Source organism: Lampris incognitus, chromosome 15, assembly GCF_029633865.1.
Source record: "Lampris incognitus isolate fLamInc1 chromosome 15, fLamInc1.hap2, whole genome shotgun sequence".
Taxonomy (NCBI): Eukaryota; Metazoa; Chordata; class Actinopteri; order Lampriformes; family Lampridae; genus Lampris; species Lampris incognitus.
In genome coordinates this window covers 22432158-22451748 of record NC_079225.1, presented here as the reverse complement: position 1 = coordinate 22451748, position 19591 = coordinate 22432158, and the positions used below count along the sequence as shown (strand labels likewise).

The 19591-nt window shown below is 44.5% G+C and overlaps 1 protein-coding gene across 1 annotated transcript; it reads left to right on the top strand.

Annotated features, from left to right (window-relative positions):
- Positions 1-32: 32 nt before the first annotated feature.
- LOC130124748 (cathepsin B-like) lies at positions 33-11594 on the top strand. The gene is made up of 9 exons (XM_056294089.1): positions 33-161; positions 1614-1699; positions 4607-4721; positions 9200-9315; positions 9453-9538; positions 9714-9857; positions 9967-10083; positions 10317-10445; positions 11518-11594. Exons 1-9 carry the CDS (start codon positions 33-35, stop codon positions 11592-11594), a joined length of 999 nt encoding a protein of 332 aa, XP_056150064.1.
- The last annotated feature ends 7997 nt before the right edge of the window (positions 11595-19591 follow it).

Genomic DNA, 19591 nt, shown 5'->3' with positions numbered 1-19591 from the left:
TGGAAGTGCGCCCCTTCTCTGTGTTTTACAGGATGTGTCGGCCAGCCCTTGCCTCCCTGTGTGTCCTCTCGGCCCTGTCCGTCACCTGGGCTAGGCCCCGCCTCCCTCCCCTCTCCACAGAGATGATTAGCTTTATTAACAAGGCCAACACCACATGGACCGTAAGAACCATAAGTAGATTTGCTATTTATATTAAAAGTTACAGGCAATGCACTCTGCAGTGTTTAATGCTTTGCTAAAGGCATCATTGCTGTGATCGATTATAAAAAACTGTGCTTTCGTACGTTTTGGACATACGTTATAGAGTCACAGAAAGTTGAATCAGTTCATCTGGACACAACGTTTACTGAGAGAAAACTTTTATCACTCATCTAAGTGACTTCTTCAGTCTGAACGGACTGCAGGTATCACCACCTTTATAAACAATACAGTGGCATAACGACTGAAAACAACGGTTTCATATACAAACTGCCATCACCATTAACTAGAGTTACAATGGCCATGTGTATTATTCACAAAGATTTGGGAATAGTTGCAATCACAGCATTGCAAGATGGCGACAGATGTACTCTTTAGCCCCCCCAGTTCAGGATTGGTCGTTCCCTCTTCGCATGGATGGCTTCTTTGACTCCCCGTTCAAACCAGCGGTTGGCCATTGGCCTGTAAATGGATGTAGACTACTCAGATGAGTAGTTGTTTTCATACCAGGCTTTTTAACATGCACCTTTAGCTACCATTAACATCATCCTGTCCAGAAACCTGAACAACCTCACAGAACCAAATCGTCCTAGTCCTCGGTTTGCAAGAGCCACAGGTGACGTTAGTTGCTCCCATCATGTCTGGGAAATGCTGAAGCAATCATTTGATTTACCTTTCATATGAGTTGAATCGTGGGAGCGTCCGCCTGGCCAACATGCAGATTAGGCCAGTTCATGCTGCTGAACCACCTGCAGGCAAAGCAAGAGGGAAGGATAACATGTGCTGCAGAGGACAAGTAAAAATGTAAGACCCCGGATGACGGCCTGAGTAACCCCCAGGGGGTGGGGGAGAGGTATCCTAGTATCTAAGTGACTTCTTCAGTCTCAACTGGCTGCAGGTATCACCACCTTTATAAACAATACAGTGGCATAACGACCGAAACCAACAATCGGTTTCATATGCAAATTACCGTGACCATTAACTAGAGTTACAATGGCCATGTGTAGTATTCACAGAGGATTTAGGAATGTTTGCAATCACAGCATTGTAAGATGGTGAAAGATGTACTCTTAACCCCCCCCCCTTAACACCATAACACCATAACACCATTAACGTGACTCATTAACTGGTCACTGTAGTTATCACAGTAATTTGCATATGAAACCAAACCCCGGTTGTTATGCAGCTGTGCTGTTTATAAGAGTGGGGATACCTGCAGTCAGCTGAGACTGAAGAGGTCACTTAGATGAGCGATGAAACGTTTCTCCCAATAAACGTTGTGTCCAGATGAACTGATTCAACTTTCTGTGATTTTCCTTACCTGGATTGTTGAGCATGCATCAAGATACGTTATGGATTCTCTTCCTTTCATCGTCTAACTATATTTTCTTTAACCCCACTATCCTCTGCTGTAGGCCGGGCAGAACTTCCAAAATGCTGATCTCAGCTACGTGAAGGGTCTGTGTGGGACCTTTCTGAAAGGACCAAGGCTACCAGAGCTGTAAGTCTACAATGCTGTAAGAGAGAAGTAGTATACTCCTTCTGTTACATTAGCATAACAAAGGGATTTGAGCGATTTATGACCCCTAATCCCCTGACCAATCAGAAGCAAGCCCTGCCCCGACCAATCAAATGCAAACTAAGCCGCCAGAATGATCTATGACACCCCTAAGTCCAACCCCATTGACCAATCAAACCGAAGTATGACCCTAAGGTCATATTGCATACACACTCAAGTCAAGATAATCCGCAGACCTTGTTGTGAGCAGTATATGTGGGTGGAGTTCGGTCTAAGAAAATAGCTCCTACATGAAACAGCTCACAACTAGGTCCGTGTATTATCTTGAGTAACGGGGTCATGATTTCTGGTCATGTTTTTTTTTGGACCCCCCCCTTTTTTTTCTCCCCCTAATTGTATCCGGCCAATTACCCCACTCTTCCGAGCCATCCCGGTCACTGCTCCACCCCCTCTGCCAATCCGGGGAGGGCTGCAGACTACCACATGCCTCCTCCGATACATGTGGAGTTGCCAGGCGCTTCTTTTTACCTGACAGTGAGGACTTTCGCCAGGGGGACGTAGCATGTGGGAGGATCATGCTATTATCCCCAGTTCTCCCTCCCCCCTGAACAGGCACCCCGACCGACCAGAGGAGGCGCTAGTGCACCGACCAGGACACATACCCACATCTGGCTTCCCACCTGCAGACATGGCCAATTGTGTCTGTAGGGGCGCTCGACCAAGCGGGAGGTAACGCGGGGATGCGAACCAGCGATCCCTATGTTGGTATGCAACGGAATAGACCACTATGCTATCCGGATGCCCCTGCTACCCGGGTGCCCCATATAGCACCTTTTTAAAACAAAGTTACAAACTGCTGCACAAGATACAGATACAGAAAAAATAAAGAACATACATGTACAGTTATATAAATCCATCCATTATCTAAGCCGCTTATCTTACTTAGGGTCGCGGGATGCTGGAGCCTATCCCAGCAATCACTGTGTGGCAGGCGGGCAGACACCCTGGACAGGCTGCCAGTCCATCACAGGGCCAACACATTCACACCTAGGGACAATTTAGTATGGCCGATCACCTGACCAACATGTCTTTGGGTTATATACAGAAAAGTAAAAATTACAGCCCCGTTACAGGGCGGGCAAGTCGGTAGAGATGGGTTTTGAGAAGTTTTTCAAAGCTGTTTACAGACTCAGCTGATGTGACAGAGGGGAGGGAGTTCCAGAGGGATGGGGCCCTTACGGCAACAGCAGTCACCCTGGCTTCTCGGAGGGAGCGGGGTATAGATGAGAGACCCTGGTTGGAAGAGCTGAGTGTTCTAGAAGCGGAGTAAGGACGCAAAAGTTTGGAATTGTATAAAGGGCCAAGACCATGTAGGGCCTTATATGTGATAAACAGTATCTTGAAGTCTATTCTATAATTTACTGGGAGTCAATGAAGGGATGCGAGGATTGGTGTGATGTGGTATTTAAGATTGGTATTGGTTAGCAGCCAGGCTGCAGCATTTTGCAAGAGTTGCAGGTGGGATAGGGCTGCTTGGATGAGAAAAGAGAAAAGACCATTGCAGTTGTCAAGGCATGAAAAAATTACGGTATGGGGTAATTCAAGATCTCTGGTTGGTGGCATTGATTTGGTTTTTGCGATGTTCCGGAGTTGGAAAAAGCAGGTTTGCACAAGATTGTTTATGTGTAGGTCGAAATTCAGATCTTGGTCAAAGAGTACACCCACATTTCTTGAAGCAGGTTTAACATTGGTGTTTTCTGCTGATTTAGGATCAATTGGAGGGAGGGTCTGGCAAGCTGTAAAATCACGTCACTACTTTGTACTTCAAACATTTTATTTTTTTAAACAGTCAGATCCAGTAAGATATGGTGACAGTTTTAATTTATCATTGTCCATCAGTTGCCACCTGGAATTTGGAGACAGGTTCATCGTGATCAACTTTTAATTTGTTCCATTGCTGGAGTCTAAGTAAGAGAGAAACAAAACCCGATCAGTTGGACGGAGTCAGTCCCATGGAGTAATGGTTCGCACTCTGGACTGTGAATCCAGTGATCCAATATGCAAATTAACTGTAACTTTCCTAAAATAATACTAATAATCTGGTTTTTGTTCAGGTGACATTAATTACAGAACTAGTACTGTTTTGAGAGGAAATAAGTTAATATTTTGCTATGATGGTTGTCTCTTACAGTAGTCCTTGTATGTTAATTGTGCTGGTAGGATGAGGGTTAAAGAAAACGGACATGTCAGGGCATGCTGTAGCCACAACTTGAAATAGTTTATTGCTCCTTCGATGTTTGTTTATCAAGGTTATCTATATTAAAAATCTTGGGAAGATGTCATATTAAATTAGTTTATTGCTCCTTTGATATTTTGTATTGTAATGAGCATGAGGGGTGTGTGTGTGTGTGTGTGTGTGTGTGTGTGTGTGTGTGTGCACATGTGCATGAGGCACTTTCAACGCTAATTAGCTGCTGGCATGCGTGCATGTGCTTCCATGTGCACGTGTGTGAGCGTCCTTGTGTGTATGTCTCTGGTCATGTGGGGGCAGGGCTTAAGGGCATAGCTTACATTTGATTGGTCAGGGGTGGAACTTAGGGGTGTCATAAATCATTTAGGGGCTTAGCTTGCATTTGATTGATTGGGGCAGGGACTTAGGGGTGGTGCATGCTTCTGATTGATCAGAAGCGGGGCTTATGGGTCATAATTCACTAAAATCCCTTGTGAAAGAAGAGGTATACTACTTCTCTCTCCTGTACATTTTCGTATGCATGTGGGAGGGTACATTATGAACCTGCAGAAATATACAATATTACACAAGACCAGACATGTGATACTCAATAATTATGCATTACCTAAATATTTTGTAATCACTTTCCTTCATCCAAGGGTACATTCTGTTGAAGATGTGATGCTACCTGTCAGCTTTGACCCACGCCAGCAGTGGCCCAACTGTCCCACTATCCAACAGATCAGAGACCAGGGTTCCTGCGGCTCCTGCTGGGTAAGAAAGAGTCAAGATTCAATAATTTATTGCCATATCAGCCACAGGCATACAGAGTCAGTGCCAGGCCCTGATGTAAGATGGTCAAACGGCCTGCCCAGCACAATCAGACGTTACATAATGTAATGTCAATAGCGAATGAAGGAAGTGAAAGCACACAGCTTAAAAACAACCAGCAACAGTGAAATACACTGCACAGTTTACCCCTAAGGGTACTTTCACACTAGGGACATGGGCCCGGATCCCAGTACACTTGACCCCTAAGTCCAGTTCGTTTGAGTAGTGGGAACACTGTGTACCATCTGTGCCCGAGACCATTTGAAAAGGTGGTCTCGAATATGGTTCATGTGTACTTGGGTACGGTTCGCATCAGATGTGAAAACAACTATCCAAAACACGAAATGGACTGCTATGCTACAAAGGTATTTGTCAACGGCGCCTGTCTCCTCTGAAACCTGCGTAGGTGTGCAGCACGCGCCGATCTCGTGTATAGATACGCAAATGTCCTCGGGTACAGAACAACATCACCACTTCCAAAGTTTCCACCAGCCCAAGTCAATGGACCCAGCAAACAGAAAACGAAAACTTTCCCGCCATCTCCATGACCGGAGATCCCACCTTTCGTAGTCCAAAAAGCCGTCCAGGAACCGAGTGAGTCCACCAAGCTCCAACTCACTGTCTTCCATCGTTAGTATCACGCCTGGTTCATCTCTCCACAACATTCAATACTACCACTAATACTACTTGCTGCTCTCTTCCACTGGGGCACTGGAATGCCAGTGCCCCCTCTTGTCCACTTCCAGAAACTGCAGCAGCTTGCTTTAGATGGGGCTCCTGGCACCGGGATCCTAGGATCTTCTGTCTCTCCAGCCCCTGCCACTCATGTCAACTGAATTCATCAGCATTGGGATGCCGGCATCCAGCTTTCCTCCATAGTGTTCACAGCAGCAAGCTCGTTCCATAATTAACTCGGGTCTTCCCTCTCAGCCCATTCCGGCTCAGCAACCATCAACTTCAACCTTTTCTACAACTAATCCTCATTCTGACATCTCCCGTCCTTCTTCGATTCCGAGTGAAGACTTCTACCTTCACTACACCACCATTAACAATGTCATCGTCCTCATCAAACTCGCCAGGGAAGGGTCGCGGCTCTCAAAAATAGACATCACCAGTGCTTTCAAAGTTCTCCCTATCCACCCTGACTTCTGCCGATTCTTAGGTGTCCACCGGCGAAGTGCATTACTTCGTTGTTAAGCCAACTTTTGATTGCAAGCAGCCCTTAACTAGTTGACACCCTCTCAGAAGCCCTCTGCTGGATCCTGTCCAACAACAATAAGCTTTCACTCCTCGTTTATCTCTTGGACGATTTCCTCATCATTCCCCCATCCTCATTGCCACCCACTTCCAGTGTGGTCACTCAATTTCCCCGACCTCGGGGTCCCACTGTCTGCAGAGAAAACAGACAGCCCATCCACATCCCTCGAGTTCCTTGGAATCGCTCTTGACACAAATCTGTTTCAGGCTTCACTCTCAGTCGAAAAGTTCAAATGGATCAGCCTTCTGATCTCCAATTTCCTCCTCGCCCCATGCCGCACCAAACACCAACTTCTCTCCCTCATAGGCCACCTCAACTTCGTCATTCTGCAAGGACGAGCCATTAACTCACTGGCTATCTATTGCGTTTTCCGCCCCATCACTCTTTTTTAAAGAATATATTTATTTCTAGTTTTCCCCCTTATCCCACCCGATTACCCAATGGCATATTGCTGGAACTCTTGTCGAATAACTCCCCTGGCTCACGTTTCCACAGGAAGGAGATAGTCGTAACACCAGCTTCCTTCAACCTCGTGTCGGCTGCTCTCGCTATTTTACACGCTGAAGCCTCTAATGGATTGCATTACCTTCAGGCCGTGAGGGAGACGTAGGGAGAATGCTTTCGGTTGCTTGGCTGCAGGCGCCCGGATGGGCCAGAGGGGTCGCTGGAGAAGGACAAGTCCCCGAACACTACACCGATCTATACCCACTATCCTTCGGGTAAAGGTGGCCTAATGAATGCCTTACCCCGTGGACGCTCTGGCCGTGATCGGTTACGGCGAGTCTGGGATACGAACCTCCCAGCCACATGACGAGCAGATTGCAAGAACGGCGGTTTATTCCGCTCGGCCATCAGAACGGCCGCCCCATTACTCTTAATTTCCATCTCCCTGGGCAGCCCAAGCCGCGAGGAACTCCGTCCACGGCTCAACCTTCCTGCCAACTGGAATGGAATCATCTTCCTCTACGACGACCAACTGACTCTCCCACGACATCCATCTGTAAACGGATGCGGCTCCTCCTGCCGATTTTGCGGGTTTCTACAACGGTAGTGGGTCGCAGCAGAATGGTTACCAGAGCTCGCAAATGAATTCCAGGTCGCTTCCTCCACTCTCTTTGAAATCTACCCCATAATGGCCACAGCCATTCTGTGGGGTCAATGAATGGTCCCGTAAATCCATCCTTATATATGCTCAGACGATCTCGCAGTCGTAGACATAACAAAGGACGCTCCAACTCCCCATCCACCATGCTGTTCATGCGCCGCCTAATCTGGCACTCCGTCACATACAAATATGTTCTCCGTACAACTCATGTTCCCAGTCACTCCAACTTCATCGCTGACTCTCTTTTTCCTCGTTTTTCATTTCAGAAGTTCAGAAGCTCTGCCCCTCATGCAGATACCCTCCCAACACTGGTTCCTCCATATTCATTGACATTCAACCTGTAAATCCTGCCCTAATACCTCTGATTGTTGAATGGACAGCTTGGAAATGTTTCCATTATTTTCACGGCTAGTATAACATAACCTTGCCGTCGTTCGATCTCGTCACCTTGACTTGTTTCATTACCTACTCCCGTTCCATGATGGCTATTGAAACACATACCATCAACATTTATCTCAGAGCCATCAGCTCCTTTGCCAAACTCTTAACTGGCAGTTTGAGAATGGCCTCTAGCTAAAACTCCTCACTGCCTTCCTCTTACTGCTGACTTGCCATCAGCCTGCATCCACGTCATCTGCTCCGGATACGGCACTCCTCACATTGCTCAAACTCCAGAAGCCATGTTCTTGCTGGCTTCTTTTTGCGGTTTCCTCAGATGCTCCAAATTCACCACCTCAGTCATTTACTTCGACCCACGCCACCACGCTTGCATTCCAGACTTATCTTATTTCTCAGATGACACCACCGTATTCTACTTAAAGTGAATAAAATCCAATTAATCCAGTCAGCCTACGCCTATATTTTACTTCAAAGTCCAGTCACAGCTGAAAGCGTTTCGAGACCCTCGCAAATTACTTGTTATTCCAGAAATCTCAGAGCATAACATGGACAGACCCTCTTTTCATCACTGAATACGTACAAGTGGCTATTCGATTCCGGTTCCACCATCACTTCCACCACATATCCACATGCTTGTCTGGCATTTCGCCAGTGCGTTCGTCCTGACACTCCTTTAGGACTGGAACCACCAATTCATCCTCCTGCAATGGCATCCCAGCACACCTCATACACCTCATGTGCTGTTGGTCCTCCCAAACGTAGCATCGCTACATCCGTTCAGATCTCAAAGGTCTAACATCCGCTCAAGCTTATCTTAAGTACCTGGAGGTTTTGGGGGTCCTTCGTTGCCCAGATGCTATGGCAGATTCCCTACTAAGCTTCCCCACAATGAATTCAGCAAGCAGAAGAACTACAAGAACTATGCACAGCAATCCTTTTTCTTTAAGAAATCATTCAAACGCATCTTGCTGGTGGTGTGGTCCTTGCTAGTGAATTGAAATTTATCTAGCGAGTTTCAGGAGCAGGATCACATCTCAACGGCTCCATGTCCAGCATTCCTATAAATACCAACCTAACCCTCTCCTCTTCCACTCTCGTATTATGCCCTCCCCCTCGCACACACACCACATTTCTCTGTCTCTTCCTCTCTTTCCTCTCCTTGTAGGTTCATATGTGCTATGCTATATATATGCTATAGCGTATATATAGCATAGTGCATATGAACCTACGAAGGGTCATATGTGCAATGCTATATAGCACATATGACCTTATATGTTAAGTGCTATGGCGGATTCCCCATGAAGCTTCCCCACAATGCAGTTAGCAAGCGGAAGAACTACATGAACTATTCACATCAATCATTTTTCTTCAATAAATAATTTAAACGCATCTTGTGGATGGTGTGGTCCTTGCTAGTGAATGCGTTGTTTTTCTTCCTACATAAAACTTCACCTCGCTGATGAACCATGGCTCAATAAACAGTCACTGTCTTGGATGTAATGCACAGACTCGGAGGAATAGAATAGAAAATCTGTTTTTCCATCATAGTGTGACTTCGAAGGTGGTGGTAAGGTGTAAACAAAGGGTCTGATATGAGGACAAAAAGGTGACGTAACGCTTACTTTTTCACTAAATTGCTCTCTCATTGGTTGCCCACAGGCTTTTGGAGCAGCTGAGGCGATATCTGACAGGTTATGTATTCACTCCAGCGGCAACGTCTCTGTGGAAATCTCAGCTGAAGATATACTGTCCTGCTGTGATGAATGTGGCCTGGGGTCGGTATGAGTATGTATTCTGTATCTGTGTGTGTGCGTGTATGTGTGCGTATGTGTTATAATGTTATGTATGTAGGGTCATATGTGTATATGTCTGTGTATATGTGTATATGCCATCTGTATATGTCTGTTCATAGGTGCAATGGGGGCTTTCCAATCTTTGCCTGGGAATTCTGGAAAAGGGAAGGTGTTGTGACAGGAGGCCTGTATGGCTCCAAAGTAGGTAAGTTCATCGTAACTGTTTGGAGGAAATATTCAAAAGTCTGCAGTTGACAATGACGATGGTACTGATATGTACGGTATGTGTGTGTGTGTGTGTGTGTGTGTGTGTGTGTGTGTGTGTGTGTGTGTGTGTGTGTGTGTGTGTGTGTGTGTGTGTGTGTGTGTGTGTGTGTCAGGCTGTCGGCCCTATACCATCCCTCCTTGCGAGCATCATACGAGTGGCAGCCGTTCTCCCTGTCATGGTGAAGGAGGAACACCTTATTGTGACATGCAGTGCATCGATGGATACTCTCTATCTTACCCAAAAGACAAACACTTTGGTACACTACTGTCCTTGTGTCCCGTTGTGGAAAAAGACAACTGATCAATTAATCAATCGATCAATCAATCTTGTATTCATTTTGTTTTCTACTATGGGTCCCTCTTTAGGTGAGCATGCATACAGTGTTCCCCCCCACCAGAAGCCGATTATGATTGAGCTGTACAAGAATGGACCTGTAGAGGCAGCCTTCATTGTTTATGAGGATTTCTTTCAATACAAGACTGGTGAGAACATTTTCGTTACTGTTTCTCTCTCAGCAGAAGTATGGTGTCTGGGTGTGTTATGTTTTTACATGCATGTTATCAGACATAACACGCATGTAAAAACAAGTACAAAAACCAACATGCAAACTGCAAACAGCAAGGAAGAGGAAAGCATGCAAATTATACGTTACATACCGAAAGACTGATCCTGACTCCTGTTCACACCTGTCTTGATATACTGCATCTGTCTATAGGTGTGTACCAGTACGTCACAGGGGAAATGCTGGGGGGCCATGCCGTTAAGCTGCTGGGCTGGGGGGAGGAGAATGGGACACCCTACTGGTTGGCTGCTAACTCCTGGAACACTGACTGGGGAGACAATGGTAAAGGGATGCCTATGATTGGTCTTATAACATGAAGCACAGCACAGACTGTGGGTCTGTCTGTATAGGACTTGAAGCACTTAAATACTGTTTTTTTTAAACCTGCTCAGAGTACCAGACGATGATTACAATATAGGTCCTAAAACTGAATTCTTTGACAGCTCAGACAAATGCTATTTTTAAATTGTCAAACTGATGTACTCGGATGCATTGCACCACACCTCTCTGATAGTTCATGCAGGATAAAACATATTCAGTGGGGGGAGGGGGGGCGTCGTGGTGGTCTATTCCATTGCCTGCCAACACAGGGATCGCTGGTTTGAATCCCCGTGTTACCTCTAGCTTGGTTGGGTGTCCCTACAGACACAATTGGCCGTGTCTGCGGGTGGGAAGCCACCAGCCAGATGTGGGTATGTGTCCTGGTCACTGCACTAGCGCCTCCTCTAGTCGGTCAGTCGGGGCACCTGTTCAGGGGGGAGGGGGAACTAGGGGGGGAATGGCATGATCCTCCCATGCGCTACGTCCCCCTGGTGAAACTCCTCACTGTCAGGTGAAAAGAAGCGGCTGGCGACTCCACATGTATCGGAGGAGGCATGTGGTAGTCTGCAGCCCTCCCCGGATCTGCATAGGGGGTGGAACAGTGACTGGGATGGCTCGGAAGAGTGAGGTAATTGGCCGGATACAATTGGGGAGAAAAATGGGGGAAAATCCCTCCCCAAAAAAAAAACATATTCAGTGGAACATTTTTCCGGTTCTGTGTGGCCTGGATCTGGTTCAAAGCATATAGACAAAAGCCTGCCAGTTAGTTAACGACATGTACCTGTTGTGCCAGGTCTAGTTCCCTGATTAGATGGGTGGAATATCTGACAGAATAGATAACCAGCAGTACCGAGTGATCCCAAGCACCAAAGTTGTGATCCATTGGGTTTCCTGTGCCAATGTCTGCAGTCATTGTAACGAAACCATATTGTTTTGCTTTAACACTATCACAGGAGTGCTTGGTTTTGTGTCAATGGCTTGACATTTCGGCTGTAAGGGTGATTCTCACGCAGAGTATTTTCCCTCTCTCAAGGCTTCTTCAAGATCAAGCGTGGAAGTAATGAGTGTGACATTGAATCTGAGGTGGTGGCAGGAATGCCACTCGACTAGACACAAAATTCACCAGCAGACTTCAAATCAGATGAATCACCGACTTTCGCAGCAGGACCCCTTTTAATGGGTAAATGCACTAGATATAGGCATTGAAATGTAACTCATCTGGGGATTTATGTAATAGAATGGTACTGGGCCCCCTCCTCAAAGGATGATCATGAAACCATATCAGCAATACTACTTGTAATCATTTGAGTTTAATAAAGCTTTGATTTGAATGCAGGCTTTTTTCCCCCCAATAAAAATGTTACCTCATATTGCTTTTTCCCCTTTGGCAGTGAATTGTGAGCCATATTCTAATGAACTGATTCTAAAGTGAAACGGCTAAAATTGGTTGAATATCTGAATACCAGAGAGATCAAGTAGTGAGAGCAATAGGGTTGGGAGAGTATTGATTGTCCTTTTTCCCACATCACCCTATATCAATCAGAGAGAAAGGTGATCCAAATACATATTCTGGCTTGCACTGAATGTTTGAGGAATTGTAGCTGCCTGTGAAAGGTGAAAATCATATTATTATGTTGATCAGAATCAGAATCAGGTTAACTTGGCCATGTAGGTTTGCACATACATGGAATTTGACTCCGGTTTCGTGGCTCTCTCAGTGTACTTAACATAGAATAACAACACGAAAACACAACAATCTTCAGATATACACAAGGATTGACTATATTGATAGCTATTGACTATTGTGATGGCCTGGCGGCCTGTCCAGAGGGTCTGCCCGCCTGCCGCCCAATGTCTGCTGGGATAGGCTCCAGCATCCCTGTGACCCTGAGAGCAGCATAAGCAGTTTAGATAATGGATGGATGGATGGATGGATGGATGGATGGATGGATGGATCGACTATACAGGTGAAATAAGAGGCGATAAAGTGTAGTGGTGCAGAAAATATATCAGAGATGCTGAAATAAATGTTAGCAGGTTGATAAAGCTGGAGGGGAAACCAAATGCATTAAATACAACTGTGCTTGAAGGGGCCATGTAGGCAAGCTGATGGAAGCATGGAGAAAATCCACTAGAGTTGTGGTTTTACCTGCTTTTATTGCGGGGGCAGAGAAAAAAAACAGGAAGAAATTATTATACAATAGGTGCTATGGGAGGATTTGGGGCCTCTTTACTTGATTAGCAGACCGCTAAAGACTAACATAGAGTGAGACATTTGCAGTATTAAAGGCCCAGATGGTAGTTTAAAGCAACATGTTTGCATAAAGGGATTTAGATGAAAATGCAATTGGTCACATGAACAAAAAGACAGGTGGGAATATGTATCTGGTGAATTGGTTTTGGCCTGTACAGGAAACACTGACGAGCTTTCACATATGCAAAAGTAATGCAGCGGGCCCCTTAGCGGGTGAGGCCAGGTGATGTAGTGATATGCTTGGGAAAAAAAATCCATAAAGGTCTGTGTGGGATGTACATAATGTGAATGTTGTGTAACTACAGGGAAAGATTGTTCTTTCTTAGCCAACACATACTAATGACATGATGGAACTAGAGGAGAAGGAGTGTTTCTTACCAGCAGGGCCTGGTGTATTTATATATTCACTGAAAACTTCCATTTAATAGCAAAATCATCAGGAAACTCCTCAGCTTTCTTCGCAATACTGGCCTTTGAACATGAGGACGAGCCAATATTGAAAGACAAGACACACAGCCAACCTGTAGGAGGCAGCAATGTGCCATTGATGTGTGCAGACAGGCTGGCTGAGCAAGCAGTTAAGTGAGGAAGAAAACTAACCTACAGACGGCAAGGAAGACAAATTACGTCAAAAACACAATTTCTATTGGTTGATGACCTTTGTGGGCACCTTTGTACAGGCTGAACACAACTGCCGAGCCGAGGACTCGGATCTGCAGATTACGCTGTTCAAGTCAGTAGTGATGCGCGAGTCAGGGGTTTTTAATACCCGCACCCAGCTGACCCGTTATGAGAGCCAATCCGTCCCCCCGACCCACTAAAATATGCATTGATTAACCACCCAAGCCCTACCCGACCCGCAAACCTCCAAATTTAGCCTATAGGCTATAGCAAAGTGAGCAGCTTTGCACTATTTTGTTTTGAGGCTGATTGCCCAGCATAACACACTGATTGCAAGGCAGCATAGTCAAGTCAAATTTATTTGTACAGCCCATTATCACTAATTACACATTTGCCTCAGGGGGCTTCTTAGCAATACAACACCCTGTCCTTAGACCCTTGCATCGGATAAGGAACAACTCCACCCTAATCGTGTCCGTGTCTGGGCTACTAAATAAACAGACGAATTGTTCTAAACGGTGTTCTTTGTTGTTGAATAGCAGCAAAACAAGTAACCTTTCATTAAAGACATGAACTCTCGCTCTCGCTCTCTCTCTCTCTCGCTCGCTCTCTCGCTCTCTCTCTCTCTCTCTCTCTCTCTCTCTCTCTCTCTCTCTCTCTCTCGCTCTCTCTCTCTCTCTCTCTCTCTCTCACACACACACGCAAGCGTCTTCTTAAAATAAGAGTTTTGGTGGCGTAAACAAAAGCTACGGCCACCACTTGGGGGGGGGGGGGGGGACTCGTAGGTGAAGGCTCAACACTCTGAAACGGTCAATCCCAGAAACTGCGTCACGACCCACAGGTGAGTCTTGGGAGAGTTCATTCTGTGTTGTCTTTCTTTGTTTCTTACTTTTTCTTTGTTTCTTTCGTTTTTGTTTTGTTGCTTTCTCTTTGTTTGTTTGTTCCTTTTTTCTTTCTTTCTTAGTTCTTTGTTCTTTGTTTGTGTGGTTTCTTTGTGTTCACCTCTTGTAAAAGCCATAGTTTGAATTGATTTTAAATTCCATAAACTAATGAATAGCATGGTTGTGTTTGTACATCAGTGGTGTTATACTGATGCCATTTGTTCAGTGATGGATGATGAATTAATGTTTAGTAATGCTTTTAGATAGTTTAATTCTATATCTTGTTAAAACTCTGGTTCTATCGTTTCTTTGTTTTAAAGTTGCTGTGGCTTAGTGACATTTTATCAAAGTTGTTTTTTAAAAATAAGTCTTTCTTTTTTCTTTGTCTGAGGAAAATGGATATATTGTGTTATTTGGGGTTTTATATTCGCTTGAATGTTTATGTTGCATTTTGGTGAGCTGTGGTTGGGAGTAACTAGTTACATGTAACGTAGTTATGTAATTAAATTACAAAATAAATGTAATTGTAATACGTTACAGTTACTGAGAAACATATAATCAAATAAATTACAGTTTCCAATCAAAATATTGATGAGTACAAAGGGGTAACATCCGAATATATTATTTTCGGTAAAAAGCTTATATGTAGACTATCACATTCATCCTGTTGCTTTACGTCTTTTCGCCATGCAGGAATGCCTTTTTTGGCATATTTCTGGACAATGTGGATCAGCAATGTCGTTGAAACAAATTTGAGTGCAGCACTATCAAGGGTGGGTAGGATGGCTTACAAGGAGCTGTCTCTGTGTCTAGACTGGCTCCATTCACTGGGCAGTATTCGCTGAAATTTTGAGTGTTGTTTTTGATTGGTTCTCTTATTTGAATTTGCACCGCCTCTCGTCTGCCAATCAAATCAATGCGCATTGCTCTAGGCCCCGGGTTTTCAAAGTGGGGCCGCGGCCCCCCAGGAGGTGCTAGGGGGTCCGGGAGAGGAAAATGAAAAATGCAGTTAAAAAGAAACTAATAATAAAAATAAAACTAAATATATCGAAAAATAATAAGAATAATAAGAAAATAAATACTAAAAGAAAGAACTGTTGATGAATATTGTAAAGCACAAATGACAATGAATGTTTGGTTAATAAAATAAAGACTATTGAATATAATACAGATGAGAAATTATTTGAAATGTAAATTAAATTAATATTGCATTCATAAAAATAAGGAAATATTAAGAAGTTGTATGTTTGATTTTTTATATTCGCCAGTGTAATTTAATTTTTTTAAGCCATGAGGGGGGCCCCAGCCAGAGACTACGGCTATTAAGGGGTCCTTGACATGGAAAAATTTGGGAACCCCTGCTCTAGGCAGCTGTGTCTGCCATGCCTGCAACCAGCTGACCACGTCAAGGTGGGTGGCCATGACGTCGGACAAGAACGCCTTTCAGTGCTGGAAAGTCAACAATATTTCCCTTGTGAAATCAGAAAAGGCCCCTAACATCAGTGTTGAGTACTGTTGTGCAATTTACACTGCCTGGTTTAAATTTATGTTTTTAGGACTTGTCAACTTTATTGCCCAGTTTAAAACATTTGTTAGAAAAGTAATCAAAAAGTAAATGAAATAAGGGGTGACGGTTCCAGTGGACTGAAGCATGTGAGAGCTCCTTTCAGATACTCTGGAAAGCCTTGACTCAAGCATCGGTACTAGCCCTCCCAGACATGCAGGGTCGGACCCTTTAGTCCACTGGTTAACATTGTTGCCCGCGGTGCAGGAAAAGGTACAACACCAGAAACGGCCTCTGCACTGGAATAACTGTCCCAAAAGTGCATGGAGGGGTTGAGCCAAGAAGACGGGGAACAGGTACGGAACCTGCTGATAGAGAACAGACACCTCTTCGCTTTGAGTGATCTGGAGTGTGGCCGCACCAATCTTGTACAGCACCACATTGGCACTGGTAATGTGGACCCAGTCCGCCAGAGAGCGCGCCATCTCCCTCTGATGAAGTTTCAAGAGGCAGAGGCAAAGATCGAGGAGATGGCAGCTGCGGGCATCATTGAACCCTCAGATAGCCCGTGGGCGTCCCCTGCCGTGCTGGTTACCAAGAAGGATGGGTCCCTCCGATTCTGTGTGGACTATCGACGACTCAACAACCTGACCTGGAAAGACTCATACCCACTCCCCCACATCGATGAGGCCCTGGACTGTGTGGCAGGTTCCCAATGGTTCAGCTCCCTGGATCTAAGAAGTGGGTACTGGCAGGTGGAGATGGCCCCAGAATCCCGTGCAAGGACTGCCTTCACCATTGGCCGAGGACTCTGGCAGTTCACAGTCATGCCATTTGGCTTATGTAATAGCCATGCCACATTTGAACGCCTCATGGAGCGTGTCCTTGGCCCCATCCCTCGCTCTGCCTGCATGGTGTACCTGGACGACCTCCTGGTGCATGCAAATTATACGCAGTTATAGAATATATTTCCATTCTCTGCTGATGCTACTCAGCTGTATGTGCCTTTATGGGCTGATGAGCATACTCATATGATTAAGTTAGAGGCCTGCTTGGCTGCTGTGAAAAATTGGATGTCACTTAACTTTCTTTTTTTAAATTAGGATAAAACCGAGATGCTGGTCATTGGCCCTGCTAGACACAGATACCAATTTGATCAAGTAACGATGACAATCTACAACTCTGTGGTTTCACAAAGTGTAGCAGCCAAAAATCTTGGTGTTATGTTTGAGCCCAGCCTTTCCTTTGATAAGCACATTAAAGAAGTCACCAAGACTGCCTTTTTCACTTACGTACCATAGCTAAAATTCGGTCTCTCCTCTCCATGGCTGATGCAGAGACTCTAATACATGCATTTGTTTCATCCAGACTTGATTACTGTAATGTTCTGTTGTCAGGTCTGCCACTTGCTAGTACTGAACGTCTTCAGATGGTTCAGAATGCTGCTGCTAGAATCCTAACTAAATCTAGGAAATTTGACCATATTACATCAATTCTTGCCTCCCTTCATTGGCTTCCTATCCATGTTAGATCAGAATACAAGGTGCTTCTCCTGACTTATAAAATCCTAAATGGGCTTTCCCCATCGTAACCTGTCTGATCTCCTTAAACCTTACATGCCATCTCGAGCTCTTCACTCTCAAAATACAGGGCTCCTGTGTGTACCCAAAGTTAAAAAGAAGTCAGCTGGAGGCAGGACCTTTTCCTGTCAGGCCCCATTCTTGTGGAATAACCTACCTGCTGCTGTCAGACAATCTGTCGAGTCCTTTAAATCCAAACTTAAAACTCATCTTTTTGCCTTAACCTACAATCAGTTACCTTTAAGCTAAGTGCTTCACAACCTGTACTGCATGGCGGGTCGGTTTCTGTCTCAATTAATTTACCAACCACTGTTCTGCCGATGAGATTATAACATATAGATTATGACTAATTGATGACTTAATTATTATGACTTATGACTAATGACTATTGCAAACTGTTCACTCGTCTTTTTTCTCTCTCTGACTGATGTCTTCTCCTTTCTCTTTTTGTGTGTGTGATTGGTGTTATGTGAGTCTCCCTTGTGTGCACGTGCAGTCGGTCCTCCCCCCAGGTCTCCGTGGTGACGGTGTTCGCCACCTGGACACTGCTTGACATCCCCCTCATCACATTTTCTTCTTACACTACCGTTCAAAAGTTTGGGATCACCCAAACAATTTTGTGTTTTCCATGAAAAGTCACACTTATTCACCACCATATGTTGTGAAATGAATAGAAAATAGAGTCAAGACATTGACAAGGTTAGAAATAATGATTTGTATTTGAAATAAGATTTTTTTTACATCAAACTTTGCTTTCGTCAAAGAATCCTCCATTTGCAGCAATTACAGCATTGCAGACCTTTGGCATTCTAGCTGTTAATTTGTTGAGGTAATCTGGAGAAGTTGCACCCCACGCTTCCAGAAGCAGCTCCCACAAGTTGGATTGGTTGGATGGGCACTTCTTTGAGCAGATTGAGTTTCTGGAGCATCACATTTGTGGGGTCAATTAAACGCTCAAAATGGCCAGAAAAAGAGAACTTTCATCTGAAACTCGACAGTCTATTCTTGTTCTTAGAAATGAAGGCTATTCCATGCGAGAAATTGCTAAGAAATTGAAGATTTCCTACACCGGTGTGTACTACTCCCTTCAGAGGACAGCACAAACAGGCTCTAACCAGAGTAGAAAAAGAAGTGGGAGGCCGCGTTGCACAACTGAGCAAGAAGATAAGTACATTAGAGTCTCTAGTTTGAGAAACAGACGCCTCACAGGTCCCCAACTGGCATCTTCATTAAATAGTACCTGTTAGAGCCTGTTTGTGCTGTCCTCTGAAGGGAGTAGTACACACCGGTGTAGGAAATCTTCAATTTCTTAGCAATTTCTCGCATGGAATAGCCTTCATTTCTAAGAACAAGAATAGACTGTCGAGTTTCAGATGAAAGTTCTCTTTTTCTGGCCATTTTGAGCGTTTAATTGACCCCACAAATGTGATGCTCCAGAAACTCAATCTGCTCAAAGAAGTGCCCATCCAACCAATCCAACTTGTGGGAGCTGCTTCTGGAAGCGTGGGGTGCAATTTCTCCAGATTACCTCAACAAATTAACAGCTAGAATGCCAAAGGTCTGCAATGCTGTAATTGCTGCAAATGGAGGATTCTTTGACGAAAGCAAAGTTTGATGTAAAAAAAATCTTATTTCAAATACAAATCATTATTTCTAACTTTGTCAATGTCTTGACTCTATTTTCTATTCATTTCACAACATATGGTGGTGAATAAGTGTGACTTTTCATGGAAAACACAAAATTGTTTGGGTGATCCCAAACTTTTGAACGGTAGTGTATATATATTATAAATCCATATAATTTTTGTTATCCAGGGTTTTTTTTTTCATGGTGATGCTGGTCGCATGGCTTGGGTCCTGGGCTGTTCCGGTGGCATCTGGACACTACTTGGCATCCTGAGCATCTTTATAAATTTTATAATTCCATTATAATTCTGTTATCCTCTTTCAGTGTTGTATTCTGTAAATTGTGTAAACACAACATCCATTGCACGTTGTCTGTCTTGGGAGAGAGATCCCTTCTCTGTTGCTCTCCCTGAGGTTTCTTCCTATTTTTTCTCCCTGTTAAAGGGTTGTTTTTTTTTAGGGAGTTGTTCATTATCTGATGAGAGGGTCTAAGGACAGGATGTTGTGTTACTGTAAAGCCCACTGAGGCAAATTTGTAATTTGTGATATTGGGCTATACAAATAAAATAAAATTGACTTGACTTGACCCTGAACTTCCAACAAAAGACATATTACTGCCAATACTTGTGTTAATGACTCAC